Source organism: Erythrolamprus reginae, chromosome 8 (assembly GCF_031021105.1).
Source record: "Erythrolamprus reginae isolate rEryReg1 chromosome 8, rEryReg1.hap1, whole genome shotgun sequence".
In the NCBI taxonomy this organism is placed as follows: Eukaryota; Metazoa; Chordata; class Lepidosauria; order Squamata; family Dipsadidae; genus Erythrolamprus; species Erythrolamprus reginae.
In genome coordinates this window covers 43361502-43378634 of record NC_091957.1, presented here as the reverse complement: position 1 = coordinate 43378634, position 17133 = coordinate 43361502, and the positions used below count along the sequence as shown (strand labels likewise).

General features: G+C 43.3%; 1 protein-coding gene across 1 annotated transcript in view; it reads right to left on the bottom strand.

Moving 5' to 3' along the window:
* BRWD3 (bromodomain and WD repeat domain containing 3) overlaps positions 1-17133 on the bottom strand; it is a 96588-nt gene that overhangs the window by 23912 nt on the left and 55543 nt on the right. The window contains exons 23-31 of the mRNA XM_070759784.1: positions 16177-16354; positions 15491-15607; positions 12367-12474; positions 8359-8483; positions 7896-7978; positions 6812-6923; positions 5321-5382; positions 3611-3766; positions 2517-2637 (exon numbers count right to left, since the gene is read on the bottom strand). Of these exons, the coding sequence (XP_070615885.1) occupies positions 2517-2637; positions 3611-3766; positions 5321-5382; positions 6812-6923; positions 7896-7978; positions 8359-8483; positions 12367-12474; positions 15491-15607; positions 16177-16354 (1062 nt within the window). The remainder of the gene's footprint in view (positions 1-2516; positions 2638-3610; positions 3767-5320; positions 5383-6811; positions 6924-7895; positions 7979-8358; positions 8484-12366; positions 12475-15490; positions 15608-16176; positions 16355-17133) is intronic.

The following is a 17133-nucleotide window of genomic DNA, read 5'->3' as shown; positions in this document are numbered from 1 at the left end:
TCTACCGTGGGGTCGAAAAGCTCAATAAATTTTTGTGCTGGTGGGTGTTGCCAATTTGGCAGGATTATCCTGGGTGATATTTCATTGTATTACCATATAAGGTAATGTAAAATGTAAAACATGTTAATGCTGAGTCATAGGGTGTAAACTGCAACCTGATTGGGCCAGATCATTATAAGATGCAAATCAACTTCACCATGATTCTGTGGTTGTTGTCTGCTGTTGATGGTGGTGGTTGTTAGGTGCTAGCTGGAGCAGTTTGAGCGCGAGTTAAATATTGAGTAGAGTAGTGATACGAAGAAACCTGGATTGGTTTAGTTTCTACTTGTAACCTGGTTTGGTTGAGTATTACTTGCAAGTATGATGAATATAGCTAATGTAAAGTTCCTGTATATCAGTGGTTCTCAACCTTTCTAATGCTGCGAATACAGTTCCTCAAGTTATGGTGACCCCCAACTATACGTTTAGTGCCAATTCTTCCAACAGATCTTTAAGCTGATTGGCAAGAGGTCAGAGGGACACCCCCCTGTAAACGCCTGATTGGTTGGATTGTAAAAATATGTTCCGAGATGCCAGAATAGAAGCTTTAGTTGCTAACACTATTGGAAATTTCTCTTTTCCCATGGTCTTAGGCGACCCCTGTGAAATGGTCATTCGACCCCCAAAGGGGTCCTGAACCCAAGGTTGAGAACCACTGCTGTATATTTGAAGACTGAAGCACTGCAAGAAATAGAAAAAACTCCAGAATTTTATTTGTTAGGCATAAGCAAGAGGAAATATAAAAAAGATATTTTTTATTTAGTTGTAATATTTTAACAGCGGCTAGGATAGTTTATTACTTATTTATTTATTACTTGGATTTGTATGCCGCCCCTCTCCGAAGACTCGGGGCGGCTCACAACATGTAAAAACAAATCATAAGTAATCAAACAATTTAAAATTTTAAAGATTTAAAAAACCCCATATACTAACAGACACACACACAAGCATACCATATATAAATTAAACGTGCCCAGGGGGAGATGTTTCAATTCCCCCATGCCTGACGGCAAAGGTGGGTTTTAAGGAGTTTACGGAAGGCAGGAAGAGTAGGGGCAGTTCTAATCTCCGGGGGGAGTTGGTTCCAGAGGGCCGGTGCCGCCACAGAGAAGGCTCTTCCCCTGGGGCCCGCCAACCGACATTGCTTAGTTGACGGGACCCGGAGAAGGCCCACTCTGTGGGACCTAATTGGTCGCTGGGATTCGTGCGGCAGGAGGCGGTCTCGGAGATATTCTGGTCCAGTTTATGCACAAAATTGGAAGGGGGAAAATATCCCCCAAAAAGAAGATGTAGTAAAAAAAAAATTTAGACTGCGCAGAGATGGATATGATGACAAGAAGGCTGAATGACCAAGAAGAATCTGAATTTTATACTATTTGGAATAAAGTTTATAAGTGGATAGATAAAAATAAAAACAAAAACTGAATGTTATGAGAAATGTATGAATATATTAAAATGACTTTATAATTTTTCTTTTTTATTAACTTAATTTTATGTTACTGGAATGTTTAAACAAAATTCTTTTTTTCATCTATAGATTAATATGAATGAATTAAGAATATATTCTTTTTCTGTATTAAAAATTAACTTCTAAGAAGAGAGGGGTAATTGTAACTCTTACTATGTGTTTAAATGTTTGTATGTTTGTGTGTGTTCTTTTATGAAAATTAATGAAGTTTTATTTTTTTTAAAAAGAAGAAGACTGAAGCAGAAGATATTTTGCACTAAGAGTAAACTATTGTTTTCTACAAACGTGTCTTCGTCATTTATCTGGTTCATTAATTGCCACATTATATTCTGGTATCTTATCTAGTCCTCCTGCGCAACTCTGCATATATATCCGGACAGTTGTGACACATATTTTGAACCACAGGGAGCCGCAGCAGAGGGATGAAAGAGCCACATGTAGCTCCAGTGCCGTGGGTTGATGACCCCAGATCTAGGCAACTGAAAAGGGTTGGACAAGATATACTGTACAGGGATTCTGCATAAGGTGTTTTAAGAGCACTTCCATTTTAAAAAAAGTTTCAGTAAGAAGAATTATGTGTTATGGATAAAAGAAAGCATTCTGGTCCAAAATGCCATCACGCAGAGCCCTGGTCACCCTTCCTATCAAGGAAACCCTGAGTTTCAGGATGGCATGCCAAAAAAGTTGACCGTTAATCGTTGACTAAAGTTATTCACTGTTGTTAGTTAATTAAAAGAGTTTTGTTTTAAATCAGTTTTGGTGGACTGCAAAACCTATTTATAAATACAGAAAACAACCAGCTATACTGAAGGTCACCCATCCTGAGTTGAAAAATTAAAATTAAAAAAAAACCTTTGTGTTTGTTAGAAAATTAGTCAGTCCCATCAGAAGGAACTATGACTCCCTTATTTTTTTAAAAAAATAACTAGAAGTTGCCGAAGAAGAAATTTAGCATAAAACCAATCAATGATAAGAAACTCTTTTATATATTAGCGACCATTAATCCAACCTGTAAAATCTGTTTTCAAGTCTTCTCCTTATTGTGGTGAGGTCAGTTGGATAAGCAACAACAGTGCAATACAGAGGATAGGCACTAAGGTCGACTGGAACTGCAAAGGGATTAGAAAGCTCTGCAAAAAAATAAAATAAAAAATAAAGCAAAGGTGAACTGAACAAAACTTTTAAGAAAGATGGTAGAAACATTATGTGTTTAGGGGAAAAACCACTCTGATAATCAATGTGAAGTTTCACTTTATATATGTACAGTGGTACCTCTACCTAAGAACGCCTCTACTTACGAATTTTTCTAGATAAGAACTGGGTTTTCAAGATTTTTTTGCCTCTTCTCAAGAACCATTTTCCACTTACAAACCTGAGTCTCCGAAACTGTAACCGGAAAAGACAGGGAGAAGCCTCCGTGGGGCCTCTCCAGGAATCTCCTGGGAGGAAACAGGGCATCCCCCCTCCCTGTGGTTTCCCCAATCACACACATTATTTGCTTTTGCATTGATTCCTATGGGAAAAATTGCTTCTTCTTACAAACCTTTCAACGTAAGAACCTGGTCATGGAAAGAATTAAGTTCATATGTAGAGGTACCACTGTATTACTCAAAGTACCAATATCACGTGCCCCCCCCCCAAAGATATTCTCCCAATTCAATTGTAAGAATCAGATTTCTTCTGTTCATGTTATGATGTTTCAGCCAGCCCTGCAAGCCTGGAAAGTTTATTCGTTTTTGCTTTGAAAGATTATTCCAAGGAATTACAAACAGAAATAACAGATGCCTCTTTAACGTACGGCAATTGATAAAGTCTTTTGGTTTTCTTTCTTTCTTTCTTTCTTTCTTTCTTTCTTTCTTTCTTTCTTTCATTTACTTATTCTTTTTCTTTCCCTCTTTTCTTTCTTTTTTCTTTCCTTCTTCTTTTCTTGCTTCTTTCTTTCTCTCTTTTCTTTCCTTCCTTCCTTCCATTTATATGCCACCCGTCTCACTTACCAAAGCTACTCTGGATGGCTTAACAATTAAGACTTAACAATTCTGCCCATTCTAACCCCAACGGAGGCAATAGGAAAAACCCAGACCTTATGAGTTAATGTTGTCCTACCTAGAGAAAGAAGCTGATCAATCCCTCGGAGAACCCGCACGCATTCTTCGTCTCGGGAATGGGAGCCCCATTCTCCTTCCTGGGGTTTGTATAGCAAAGAGGCCAATTCGTCGCAGGTCACTGGGACTCCAGCCCCCACCTCATCTGGATAAGCAGCTGCAGGGGAAGGGAGGGAGGGAGGGGGAGAGAGTGAGTGACTTGGATGTATCAGGTTGCTGTATGTATGGCTGTAATTATATCCCAGTTTTATTTTGCAACTCATGATTACGGTAACAAATTCAAAGGCAATCAGCCTTCTTATAAAATGAACATTATTATAATAATACAGGCAACCCTTGACTTACAAGCACAATTGAGGCCTAAATTTCTGTTTTTACAGTAAGTGAGACATTTTATATATAACTATAACTTTGAAGGACTGTCTGTAATGCCTTTAATGCCGTCGTTCAACAACCTCTGCATATCCCAGGTCCTTAGGAAGGACTCTGTAGATAAAGAAAAATGCCAAATCCAGTCTAAATATCTGGCTGACTGTACTGCCAACCATAATAATTTAAATTTATATACCATCCAACTCCACCTAAGATGGTGCCATCCTGATCTAAGGAAATACATTATCCGAATTTCCCTCCCGCCCTCCGCAAAGAACAATACTCCATTATTATTTTTTTAAATAGGAAAATCCTGTTATGCCGTTAAAAAGTTGATACATTGCCTTTCTCCTGTATTCTTCAAATATATCCAGTAGAAAAGAGGTCAGCAAAAATACATCTCAAAAATCCATTTAATATAACTAAAAAACCTTAAAAACTCCAATATAATTTTTAAAAATAATAATTAAAAAAATCATCATCCCCATTCACTCCATAAATACATTAAAACACTCATTGGTCAGGGGGCTAAGATCTAATGGTCCCAGGCCTGGTGGCATAAATAGGTCTTTAAACTTTTTTGCAAGGAGGGTGGGGGCAGTGCAAATCTCCAGGGGGAGCTAATTCCAGAGGGCCGGGGTCCACACATTCTGGCTCCTTGGAACATATTTTTACAATCCGACCAATCAGGCGTTTACAGTGGGGGTGTCCCTCTGACCTTCCTGCCAATCCGCTTAAAGTTCTGTTGGGAGAATTTGGCGCTAGACTTATGGTTGGGGGTCACCACAACATGAGGTACTGTGTTAAGGGGTCGTGGCATTAGAAAGGTGGAGTACCACTGAAGGACCTTTATAGATCCTTGAGAGTTTAAGGTTGCCGACTCCTGTTGTAGAGCCTGAGTGTCAAACTTGCCACGTCACATCGCCTTTCGCAACATTTTTCCATTTCGCAGACCTGTCTGTGAAATTAAACTGTCTGCTTAGGAAGCAACACTGATTGACAACCAATTTCACCTGCTGTTGTGCACATTTCAACTTTGTACAGAACAAAGTATTCAATGAGAATATTTCATTCATTCAGATCCAGGATGTGTTATTTGAGTGTTCCCTTTATTTATTTTTTGGAGCAGTATATCTTATTTCTATATTACTTTAAAAGTGACTTAAAACTGGTCAGTGAAATGAAGTCATTTCAGTCCACTTCAAACTGAATTCTTCTTTATGTAAAAGCTTGGGAAAACCTGAGTCTGAGTTTGATCTATAATGCTGCTGTAATAGTTTGCCGTTATAAAAACTAATATCTTATCAAAGGGAGGAAGTAGAAAACAAGCAATATTTACTTCCTTCTGGAATCGGTTCCATGTCCCAGGGGCTCATATTTTCTCTTTCATTGTTGTCCCAGCTGTAAAATAACAACAAAACAACACCAATAAACATCTCAGAAATAGCTTAGTCAAGTTAAGAAATGCACTGCAAGACTTTGGGGAAATTTTCTTGCTCTGCAAATCTTGGCGACATCCAGTTTAATTTTTTTTAAAATCATTTTGTTCTTCCTATCCCCTACCCCACTAAATTTGTTCCCATTTTGTCTATTCTGCAAATAAAATCCTAACTCAGTGTATGTAACTTATTTCCAGCTTTCCACTAGGTGGCAAAGACTAGAATGAAACATAAATGATGTGCCGGTGCCTGGAGGCTGTTGGGGTCTGGATGGGCGTCTACAGACTCAAACTCAACCCGGATAAGACGGAGTGGCTGTGGGTTTTGCCTCCCAAGGATAATTCCATCTGTCCGTCCATCACCCTGGGGGGAGAATTATTGACCCCCTCAGAGAGGATCCGCAACTTGGGCGTCCTCCTCAATCCACAGCTCACATTAGAGAAACATCTTTCAGCTGTGGCGAGGGGGGCGTTTGCCCAGGTTCGCCTGGTGCACCAGTTGCGGCCCTATCTGGACCGGGAGTCACTGCTCACAGTCACTCATGCCCTGATCACCTCGAGGCTCGACTACTGTAACGCTCTCTACATGGGGCTACCTTTGAAAAGTGTTCGGAAACTTCAGATCGTGCAGAATGCAGGTGCGAGAGCAATCATGGGCTTTCCCAAATATGCCCATGTTACACCAACACTCCGCAGTCTGCATTGGTTGCCGATCAGTTTCCGGTCACAATTCAAAGTGTTGGTTATGACCTATAAAGCCCATCATGGCATTGGACCAGAATATCTCTGGGACCGCCTTCTGCTGCACAAATCCCAGTGACCAGTTAGGTCCCACAGAGTGGGCCTTCTCCGGGTCCTGTCAACTAAACAATGTCGCTTGGCGGGACCCAGGGGAAGAGCCTTCTCTGTGGCGGCCCCGGCCCTCTGGAACCAACTCCTCCCAGAGATTAGAATTGCCCTCACCCTCCTTGCCTTTCGTAAGCTTCTTAAAACCCACCTCTGCCACCAGGCATGGGGGAACTGAGATACCCTTTCCCCCTAGGCCTTTACAATTTTATGCATGGTATGTCTGTATGTATGTTTGGTTTCATAATAAGGGTTTTTAACTGTTTTAATATTGGATTGTTTATATGCTGTTTTTATTACTGTTGTTAGCCGCCCCGAGTCAACGGAGAGGGGTGGCATACAAATCAAATCAAATCAAATCAAATCAATAAATAAATAAATGAATAAGGCAATTGAGCAGAAATCTTCTATTCCAAGGAACAGGATGCAAATATTTTCAAACCAGCAGATTATCACTTCTCGTGATTACTTTATTTATGTGCAAAACCTTTTTTTCCTGGGTTTTATTTTTTGCATTAAAATTCCAACACTTAGTTTTGTCCTTACTGCACACTGTAGCACTGGAAGGAACTGTCTGGATATTCCACTTGGAATGGCTGTTGACTCTCTACGGTTCCAAACCACCAGGCGTCATCAATTATGCTACGAAATCTATCCCCTGCAATAAGAAAGGCAGAGAGAACAAGGTAAATACCTGCAGAGGCTTGTAAAACAAAGTTTGAAAGGACTTCAAAAGGTCTTCTAGTCCAGTGTTTCCCAACTATGGCAACTTGAAGATATCTGGACTTCAACTCCCAGAATTCTGGGAGTTGAAGTCCAAATATCTTCAAGTTGCCAAGGTTGGGAAACACTGTTCTAGTCCAACACCCTGTTTAAGCATTCCATGCCCTTTTCCATTCTGGATTAAAGGCTGCCCAATCTCTTCTTTTTTTTAAAAAAACCCTCAGGATTAAAGATACTTTAGGTAATATCTCAACGCAAAAAGAAGGCCTACGTAGAGAATGCTGAGCCATTCTGAGGCAATTATGCATGCAGCAACCTCATCAGGTGAAAAGTATTTAAATATGCAAGAGCTCTCTGCTCTCTCTCTCTCTCTGATCTCTGATCCTGTTCTGTGTGAAGTGTGCTCTGAAGCTGCTGTATTGCTGTATTGATCTGTTGGTTCCTGTGAGTTATTGTAATTGAGATAGTTGAAGTGAGATACTAGTGAGATACTAGCGTGGTGTATGTATAGTAAAGTAGAAAACAGTTAGTAGTGTAAATAAGAAGTAAATATATTTTCCCAAGGCTTCCTACTGCTGCTGTGTTTCATTAAAGACTTCAACTCCATATCTATTGGTCTGTGGCTGGCTGGTTGGGTTGGTTAGCTGCTTGGGCTGACTAGCTTCCGAAAGTGCAGCTCTGATATAGTGATGGAGCACCCAAAACTTCTGAAGGCAATCCGTTATCAGAATCCATGTTTTTTTAGGGGGGTATTAACTTTTTAAACAGCTGCAGGGTTTTTAGAATGATTTGGTTCTGGAACCATTGTTCTGCTCACCCAAGTGAATGCAGAATATACGTAACGTTGCAGGATCATATTAAACCGGGGGAAAGCTTGAAAGTTTCAAAGTAAACAGGGTAAACATACCGATCTGCCAGTTTCTTTCTTTGGCTTCATTGTAAAATTGATGCAACACAAGGAAGTCAATGACATCAGGCATGTCATGATACCTGGGAAACAAAAACAGAACAACTCAGCCAAGAAGACGGAGGTGGTTGCGATGATGATGATGATAACAACAACAACTATAATAATAATATTGAAATTGAAGTCCACAATTCTTTCTAGGCGTTCAATTATTGTTCCCAATGTGGAAAAGGAATAACTTTTGCAGACTACAGGACAAAAAGAAAGCTGTAAGGACATTTTTGGTTTGGGAGAGAATTTTGTAAGGGGATCAACATGACAGAATGTTGATACTCCCCTACCTGCAACTTTTTGGGAATCCCTGACAAAAAATATGATTGAAAGAAGAATGGGAGGGGAGGAAGGGCAACATCTCAAAAGCATCACTATGAAGTTTTAACTAGAGCCTTAGTGAGCCACTCACTTTATGGAAAACGATTCCCCTGTCATTTTGCCTGAGATGGGGTCAAGGAAGGCAAGCTTCAAGCAGCACAGCGTAGGTGGTCCAACGTCATACTTAATTCCCACAATCTTCACAAATTCTTGTTCCTGTTTATCAAAGAGGAGAGAAGCTCAACAGCTTAGGGTTGCTCCCTGTTTTGATTTTTAAAGCATACCTAGGCAAAGAGCATTTAAATGGACTGTGCCTTTGTTAAATTAGCATCTACCCTGTTTCCCCGAAAATAAGACAGCGTCTTATATTAATTTTTGCTCCCAAAGATGTGCTAAATCTTATTTTCAGGGGATGTCTTATTTTTCTCTCTCAATGAATTGTATCCTGTATCCTGCTGCAGCAAAAACGCATCCAAACACGCAACCGCGTGTTGGATGCATTTTGGATGTGTTTTAAATCTGATTGATGCAGCGTTTTGGGTGCTATATATGTTCTGTTCGGGAATGCTGCAAAACGAAACGTTTCCTATGTGTTACTTTCATGGGATGCCTTATATTAGGCAATTCTATGGAACCTCTCCTATGTCTTACTTTCGGGGGTGACTTATTTTTGGGGAAACGGGGTAAGATAGAAATGTCTTCTTATTCCAATTCTAGCAATATCAGGGAGGATATGTGGATGCCATCCCTGAATTCATAGAATCAGTGTCATATCAGGATAAGATTATATATACTGAGCCACTGTACTGTTCCTTTGCTGGGGGCTTAATAAACAAGGTTAATTCCCTATTTCCCCATAATCACTGCTTACTGTTTTAAGCCGAATCCTTTATTGTTTCACATCTATAGACAGTATCTTGCCAGTTCTTTATTGTGTGAAACAATACAAATTTTGGTTTGGAAAAATTGCCTTGGTTGTGGACCTGACACATACAGTAGCCTATTTTCCTTACATCATGATATACATAACTGGACTCAGAATTTTATCTGTCTGTCTGTCTGTCTGTCTATCTATTTTACTAAGATGCAGTAAGATAAACACACTTCTTCATCTAAGTGGTGCTATTACCTGTTATACTCACTATTTCAAAAAAAAAAAAACTTGAATTGAGGAATGTGCAAAACACTCAAGTCCATATTATTTTTACCAGTTAAATTACTGCAGCTTTTAAACTGTTGAAAATATTAAATATACTATCTGTATTTTTATTTGAATTAGATACTAAGCTCTACTGTATGTTGATTAATATCTCCAAATACAATGACACCCAAATAATTTTATTATCACAAAGATTATAAACTTTTCTTTAATCATTGTTTAGTTGATCAAAATCATTGATTATATAGTTTTTGGGTTTTATCCTGAAGAATATTACATTGTGTCAAATATGACACACTAACACAAAAACTTTAAAACAATAAGCAAATACAAGATAAAGACACATGGGAAAACTTTTATAACTGGGTCAAAAACCAAAAAAAGAATAGCTGTACATAATGTTAAAATAAAATGAAGTAAAAGAAAATATAAAGATAATCCAAATATAGATGAACAATACTCTACTTATTTGCCGATAAACTCTTTTTACTTGTATTATTATTGTTACTTCTATACATGTATAATTACGCTGATACGAATGACCGTGAATCTATAATGAGATAAGCTGTAAAGAATCAGCAGGGGAGGGGGGACGGAAGGGAATATACGTTGTACTGTCTTACAACAGACATCTTACAATTGTATTTACAAATTGATAATACAGTAGTACCTCTAGATACGAGCTGCTCTATATACGAGCATTTTGAGATACGAGCTAGGAGAGGAGAGATATTTCTGTTCTACTTACGAGCTCAAATTGGGGATACGAGCCGAGGCCAAGTCTCGCTCCGGGCTGTGCCCCCTCCGAGAGCTCACCGCCTGTCCCTGTCAGCGGCCCAGCCACCTTTACCCGCCCGGACAACCGCCAGAGGGGCTCCTCCAGAGGGGTGCACGGGGAAGGGCTTGAGCCGCTGCCTTCTCCTTTCCCCGTGGGAGCGCCGCACCTCTTGTCTGCCCGGCCCGAGAGGCACGAAACCGGTGCTCATGCCGGGCGGCCCGCCTGGAACGCCAGCAATGCCGCCGGGCCGATTGCCGAGCGGGGGCGGGGCGCAGGAGGAGGCGAAGGCGGCGCCGCACCGGCCCTCTCAGGCCGCTCGGCCCAGGATGGGGCTCCTCTGGAGCCCCCGTGTGTCCCTCCGGAGGAGTCCCATCCCGGACGGAGCGGCATGAGGGGGCCGGTGTGGCGGCGCCTTCGCCTCCCTCCGCGCCTCGCCCCCGCTCGGCAATCGGCCCGGCGGCATTGCTGGCGTTCCAGGCGGGCCGCCCGGCATGAGCACCGGTTTCGTGCCTCTCGGGCCGGGCAGACAAGAGGTGCGGCACTCCCACGGGGAAAGGAGAAGGCGGCGGCTCCCCTCCAGAGGAGCCCCTCTGGCGGTTGTCCGGTCGGGTGAAAGTTGCTGGGCCGCTGACAGGGACAGGCGGTGAGCGCTCGGAGGGGGCACAGCCTGGAGCGAGAATTGGCCTCCGCCGCGGCTGCTGCCCGTCTGCTTCTCTCTCCCTCCTTCCCCCTCCGAGAGCTCACCGCCTGTTCCTGTCAGCGGCCCAGCCACCTTCACCCGCCCGGACAACCGCCAGAGGGGCTCCTCCGGAGGGGTGCACGGGGAAGGGCTTGAGCCGCCGCCTTCTCCTTTCCCCGTGGGAGCGCCGCACCTCTTGTCTGCCCGGCCCGAGAGGCACGAAACCGGTGCTCATGCCGGGCGGCCCGCCTGGAACGCCAGCAATGCCGCCGGGCCGATTGCCGAGCGGGGGCGGGGCGCAGGAGGAGGCGAAGGCGGCGGCGCACCGGCCCTCTCAGGCCGCTCCGCCCAGGATGGAGCTCCTCTGGAGCCCCCGTGTGTCCCTCCGGAGGAGCCCCATCCCGGACAGAGCGGCATGAGGGGGCCGGTGTGGCGGCGCCTCCGCCTCCCTCCGTGCCTCGCCCCCGCTCGGCAATAGGCCCGGCGGCATTGCTGGCGTTCCAGGCGGGCTGCCCGGCATGAGCACCGGTTTCATGCCTCTCGGGCTGGGCAGACAAGAGGTGCGGCACTCCCACGGGGAAAGGAGAAGGCGGCGGCTCAAGCCCTTCTCCGTGAGCCCCTCCGGAGGAGCCCCTCCAGAGGAGCCCCTCTGGCGGTTGTCCGGTCGGGTGAAGGTTGCTGGGCCGCTGACAGGGACAGGCGGTGAGCGCTCGGAGGGGGCCCAGCCTGGAGCGAGACTTGGCCTCCGCCGCGGCTGCTGCCCGTCTGCTTCTCTCTCCCTCCTTCCCCGCGGTGCTTGGCGAACAGAGAGACGGCCGCCTCGCCTGCCGCCCCGCTCTGCTTCCCTCCCTCCCTCCCTCCCTCCACAGACCCAAAGACAAAACAAACAGAAAGGAGGCGCGGAGCGGGGGGAGCCACCTGGCAGACCGCCTTTGTGTTTTTGGCTGGGGGGAGGGAGCAGGATGACCTTCCTGACTGCATGGCATCCTGCATGCAGTATGACATGCATGGCAAAGGGGCGGGGAGGATCGGGAGGCTCAAGCCTCCTTCGGTGGTGGCGGCCGGTTTCTGATTTTTGGGCTTGCACGCATTAATCGCTTTTCCATTGATTCCTATGGGAAACAATGTTTCGTCATACGAGTTTTTCAACTTACGAGCCTCCTTCCCGCACCAATTAAATTCGTAAGTCGAGGTATTACTGTACAATGATCTGTTTCTGTGTTTTTAATATGTATATAATCCAATTTAAAAAAAGTCAGGGCTCTTTCAAGAGCTCTTTGTGTACAGGTAGTCTCCAGGTTCAAATCCCAGCATCTCCAGATAGGACCCAGAAACTATTACCTGAAAGCTGCTTCTGAATAGCTGCCTGGGGAATTCTAGAAGTTGAAGTCCACTTATCTTAAAGTTGCCAAGATTGAGAAATGCTGGGGTAGACTAATGATTAGACTTGATATAGAGTAATAAAAATCTCTCGCCTGCTTACCCTGAGTTCCATTTTATTCCATGGCTGCTTTTGTACGTTAACGCTATACGTTTTCGCTTTCCGAATTGCCCGCACGTAAGCTTCGTGCCCTTGCCTGAAATAGATTATCTGGAAGGAAGGAAGATGAGAAAACAGGGCTGTTTATACACTTCCATTAAAGAAAGCAATTTCCATTAAAATTCTTCAAATACTGAATCCTAAAAATAAACCCTGTTTATTTGTTAAATTACTACTCATCTTGGGAGTTCCACAACATACATCGCTTGCATATTACAAGAGAGAAATTCACATGGTCAAAGTCCATTTGTATATTTCATTAAATAATATGTGGGGGAGGGGGAGTTTTGCACGGTGTCCAAATCTGGAGACACAGTCTGTTGCATGAAGTAAATAACAAGTTGTGTTCTGATCAAAAGAATTCACAGCTGCCTAAGCAGGTGAGCGGCTTATGTATTCTGAACATGCAAAGGAGCATAACTGCCACTGAATTCTAGTCCTTGGGGACACTTTATGGTTCCACTTGAGACAACCTCTGCCAATGTGCTTGTAAGCCAAATCAGAACATCAGCAAGCCTGAAGTGTTTTCCAGTTTTACTTGCAATTCATGAAAAGGACAGCAAACTCATAAGGCCTACGTGGCAGGGTTCTTGTCTGAGAAGTCATGCTATCAAATTAACTTTTCTTTTTTTCTTTACTTTACTTTTTTTTTCTCTTTCTTTCTTTCTTTCTTTCATTCTTCCTTTCTTCCTTTCTCTCTCTTTCCTTTACCATCTATCAATTATATATCCTATCTATCTATCTATCTATCTATCTATCTATCCATCCATCCCTCCATCCATCCATCATCTATCTATTTCACTCACTCTATTTATCTATCTATCATTATCTATCATCTATCTGTCTGTCTTTCTGTCTGTCTGTCTATCACTATCATCATTTTCTATCAATTATCCCACACTCACTCACTCACTAAATCTATCATCTATCTATCTATCTTATCTATCTATCTATCTATCTATCTATCTATCTATCTATCTATCTATCTATCATCTATCTATTTCACTCACTCACTCTATTTATCTATCTATGATTATCTATCATCTATCATCATCTGTCTGTCTGTCTTTCTGTCTGTTTGTCTATCACTATCATCATTTTCTATCAATTATCTCATACTCACTCACTCACTAAATCTATCATCTGTCTGTCTGTCTGTCTGTCTGTCTGTCTATTACCTACCTACCTACCCATAACCTATCTATCTCACTCATTCATTCACTCACTCAATCTATCATCTATCTATCAATCAATCATCGTATTCAACTCAATCTATCCATCATAATCTCTTATAAGAACATAAGAAGAGCCATGCTGAATCAGGCCAAAGTCCATCGAGTCCAGCATTCTGTGTCCCACAGTGGCCCACCAATTGTACATGGGGATCGAGCAGAAAGGGAAGGCAACCCCCCCTTTCCCTTGACCCCCAACAAATGGTACTCCAGGGAATTCTGACTGCCTCAACCAACATAGAGGCGGCACATGGACATCTGTTTCAATAACCATCAATAAACTTGGCATCCATGAATCTGTCTAATCCTGCCTTCAAGCTATCAAGGCTGACAGCTGTCACGATCTCTTCTGGAAGTAAATTCCATAAACCAACGACCCTCTGGGTAAAGAAATATTTCCCTTTATTTGTCCTCACTTTCTTACCTATGACCCTTAGGGAGTGCCCCCTCGTCTTAGTATTGTGTGATAGAGAAAATTTTTTTTCTCTATTCACCTTTTCTATCCCATGCATGATTTTATACACTTCGATCAAGCCATCTTTCCAGGCTGAAGAGACCAAGGTGTTGCAACCTGGTTTCATAAGGGAGGTGCTCCATTTCCTTGATCATTATCTATCTATCTATCTATCTATCTATCTATCTATCTATCTATCTATCTACCTACCTACCTACCTACCTACCTAATTTGTAAAGCCACCCAACTCACACATAGGTGACTCTGGGTAGCTTACAAAATGTAGAGAAATTTAAAAGCTCAACATATAATAAATAACTTCTTCAAAGTTCCAGCCTTGCAGTAAACTCCTCCCCCTCCAATACTTAAAATACTTTTGGTATAAATACTTTATTCCAAATAGCATTCTTTGTCTTGACATAATTGTTACAATACTTTGAATCGACTGTAGCCATTCCCCAAGATAGAGTCCAACATGAAATGAGATTGTGCCAGCACGTCTGAAAATGTTTATCCCTTCAGTTTTATTATGGATGGCCAAAATTATTTCCATGAACTTCATCGGAGGGCAATCAACCAATCTATTTTTATCATGCTCACAGACCATCGCTATAAATAAAAGAGGTGAAAATAATAAACATAAGTAAAAGACTAAATAACGTAGTAGGATTAGTGGTGGGTTATCAGTGGGTGGTTAAGAGTCTGCCCAATTTTGCATACGATATGGGCGCATTCAAAGAATGTGTTGACCTGATAAATGTAGCTGTACCTAAAAGCCATCGGGACCGCCTTCTGCCGCACGAATCCCAGCGACCAGTTAGGTCCCACAGAGTTGGCCTTCTCCAGGTCCCGTCGACTAAGCAATGCCGTTTGGCAGGACCCAGAGGAAGAGCCTTTTCTGTGGCGGCCCCGGCCCTCTTGAACCAACTCCCCCCAGATATCAGAGTTGCCCCCACCCTCCTTGCCTTTCGTAAGCTCCTTAAAACCCACCTCTGTCGTCAGGCATGGGGGAATTGAGATATTCCCTTCCCCCTAGGCTTATAAAAAATGTATGCATGGTATGTCTGTACGTATGACTGGTCTCTTAAATTGGGGTTTCTTTTTAAAATTAACTTAAATATCAGATTTTGTTTATATTGTTTTATTACTGTTGTTAGCCTCCCCGAGTTTACGGAGAGGGACGGCATACAAATTTGATAAATAAATAAATAAATGAATAAATGAATGAATGAATGAATCAATCAATCAATCAATCAATCAATCAATCAGTATTTCCTGGATATTTTATTAGTTGAAGTATTATATATCTGTGAGCCCTTATAGAAGATGCAGTATAGTTATCAGAGGTTAAATTGAGCCAAGACTTGAAATCTGTGAGTACCTCGTCTCCCATTTGAGGGACAAATGGAGAACGCCGTGGAATGGCATCTAAGATCCAGTGAGGGGCGAACCACTCGTCTGTAGGCTCGGCATCCATTGACAGCAATCCACTGGGTTTCTTAAAAATGGAAACATTTCTAAGTTAGAATACAAGCAGAAAGATCAAGGAACTGGTGCAGACATCGTAAAGCGGTGGTGAATGACCTGACGTTAATCCAGTGGTTCTCAACCTGAGTGTCGGGACCCCTTTGGGGGTCGAACGACCGTTTCACAGGGGTCGCCTAAGACCTTCGGGAAAAGACAAATTTCCTATTGTGTTAGGAACTAAAGCTTCTATTCTGGTGCCTTGGGGGGGTGTCCCATTACTTGTTCTAGCTTCTGATAGATAGCAGTTTGAAAGCACATAAAAAATGCAAGCAGAAAAATAGAGACCACCTTTGGTGGGAAAGTAACAGTGGTCCGTGCGCCTTGGAACATATTTTTACAAACCGACCAATCAGGCGCTTACAGTGGGGTGTCCCTCTGACCATCCTGCCAATCAGCTTACAGCTCTGTTGGGAGAATTGGCGCTAGACTTATGGTTGGGGGTCACCACAACATGAGGAACTGTGTTAAGGGGTCGCAGCATTAGAAAGCCACTGCGTTAAGCTAACATTTCTTGGTGTGCCTTTTTCGAGATTTGCTTACCTTTTTCCGAGTCTGCTTGGGTTTCTTGCGCTTCTCTTCCTCTCCTTTCGTCTCTTTGACATGCTCATCTTCGGAGCTGCTGCAGATCTGGCGAGCCGTTTGCCTTGTCTGTCTTTTTGGAGGCTGGAGATTAATCCCAGCGTCGGCGGTCCAGTCGGAATATTCGCTGGACGAATCGCTGGAATTGTCACGTGAAGGAATAATGAGAAACAATGAGTAGGATTAAATGCAATTCGAAGGGCTTCAAAGGGAAGTTGCCTACCTAGAAGTAGCCATATAAAGGGAAATACAGTGATACCTTGTCTTACAAACTTAATTGGTTCCGGGACGAGGTTCTTAAGGTGAAAAGTTTGTAAGATGAAACAATGTTTCCCATAGGAATCAATGGAAAAGTGATTAATGCGTGCAAGCCCAAAACTCACCCCTTTTGCCAGCCGAAGCGCCCATTTTTGCGCTGATGGGATTCCCCTGAGGCTCCCCTCCATGGGAAACCCCACCTCTGGACTTCTGTGTTTTTGCGATGCTGCAGGGGAATCCCAGCATCACAAAAACGAGTGCTTCGCCGGCAACGGAAGTCCGGAGGTGGGGTTTCCCAGCGAAGGGAGCATCAGTGAAATTGCAGCATCGCAAAAACACCGAAGTCCTCGAAACCTCACCTCTGGACCTCTGTGTTTTTGCGATGCTGCGATTTCACTGAGGCTCCCTTTGCTGGGAAACCCCACCTCCGGACTTCCATTTCCAGCGAAGCGCCCGTTTTTGTGCTGCTGGTATTCCCCTGCTGAGATTCCCCTGCAGCATCACAAAAGCACGGAAGTCTGGAGGTGGCATTTCCCATGGAGGGGAGTCTCAGGGGAATCCCAGCAGCGCAAAAACAGGTGCTTCGCTGGCAACCAAAGTCTGGAGGCGGGGCATCCCAGTGCCGGCGGTGGGTTTGTAAGATGAAAATAGTTTGTAAGA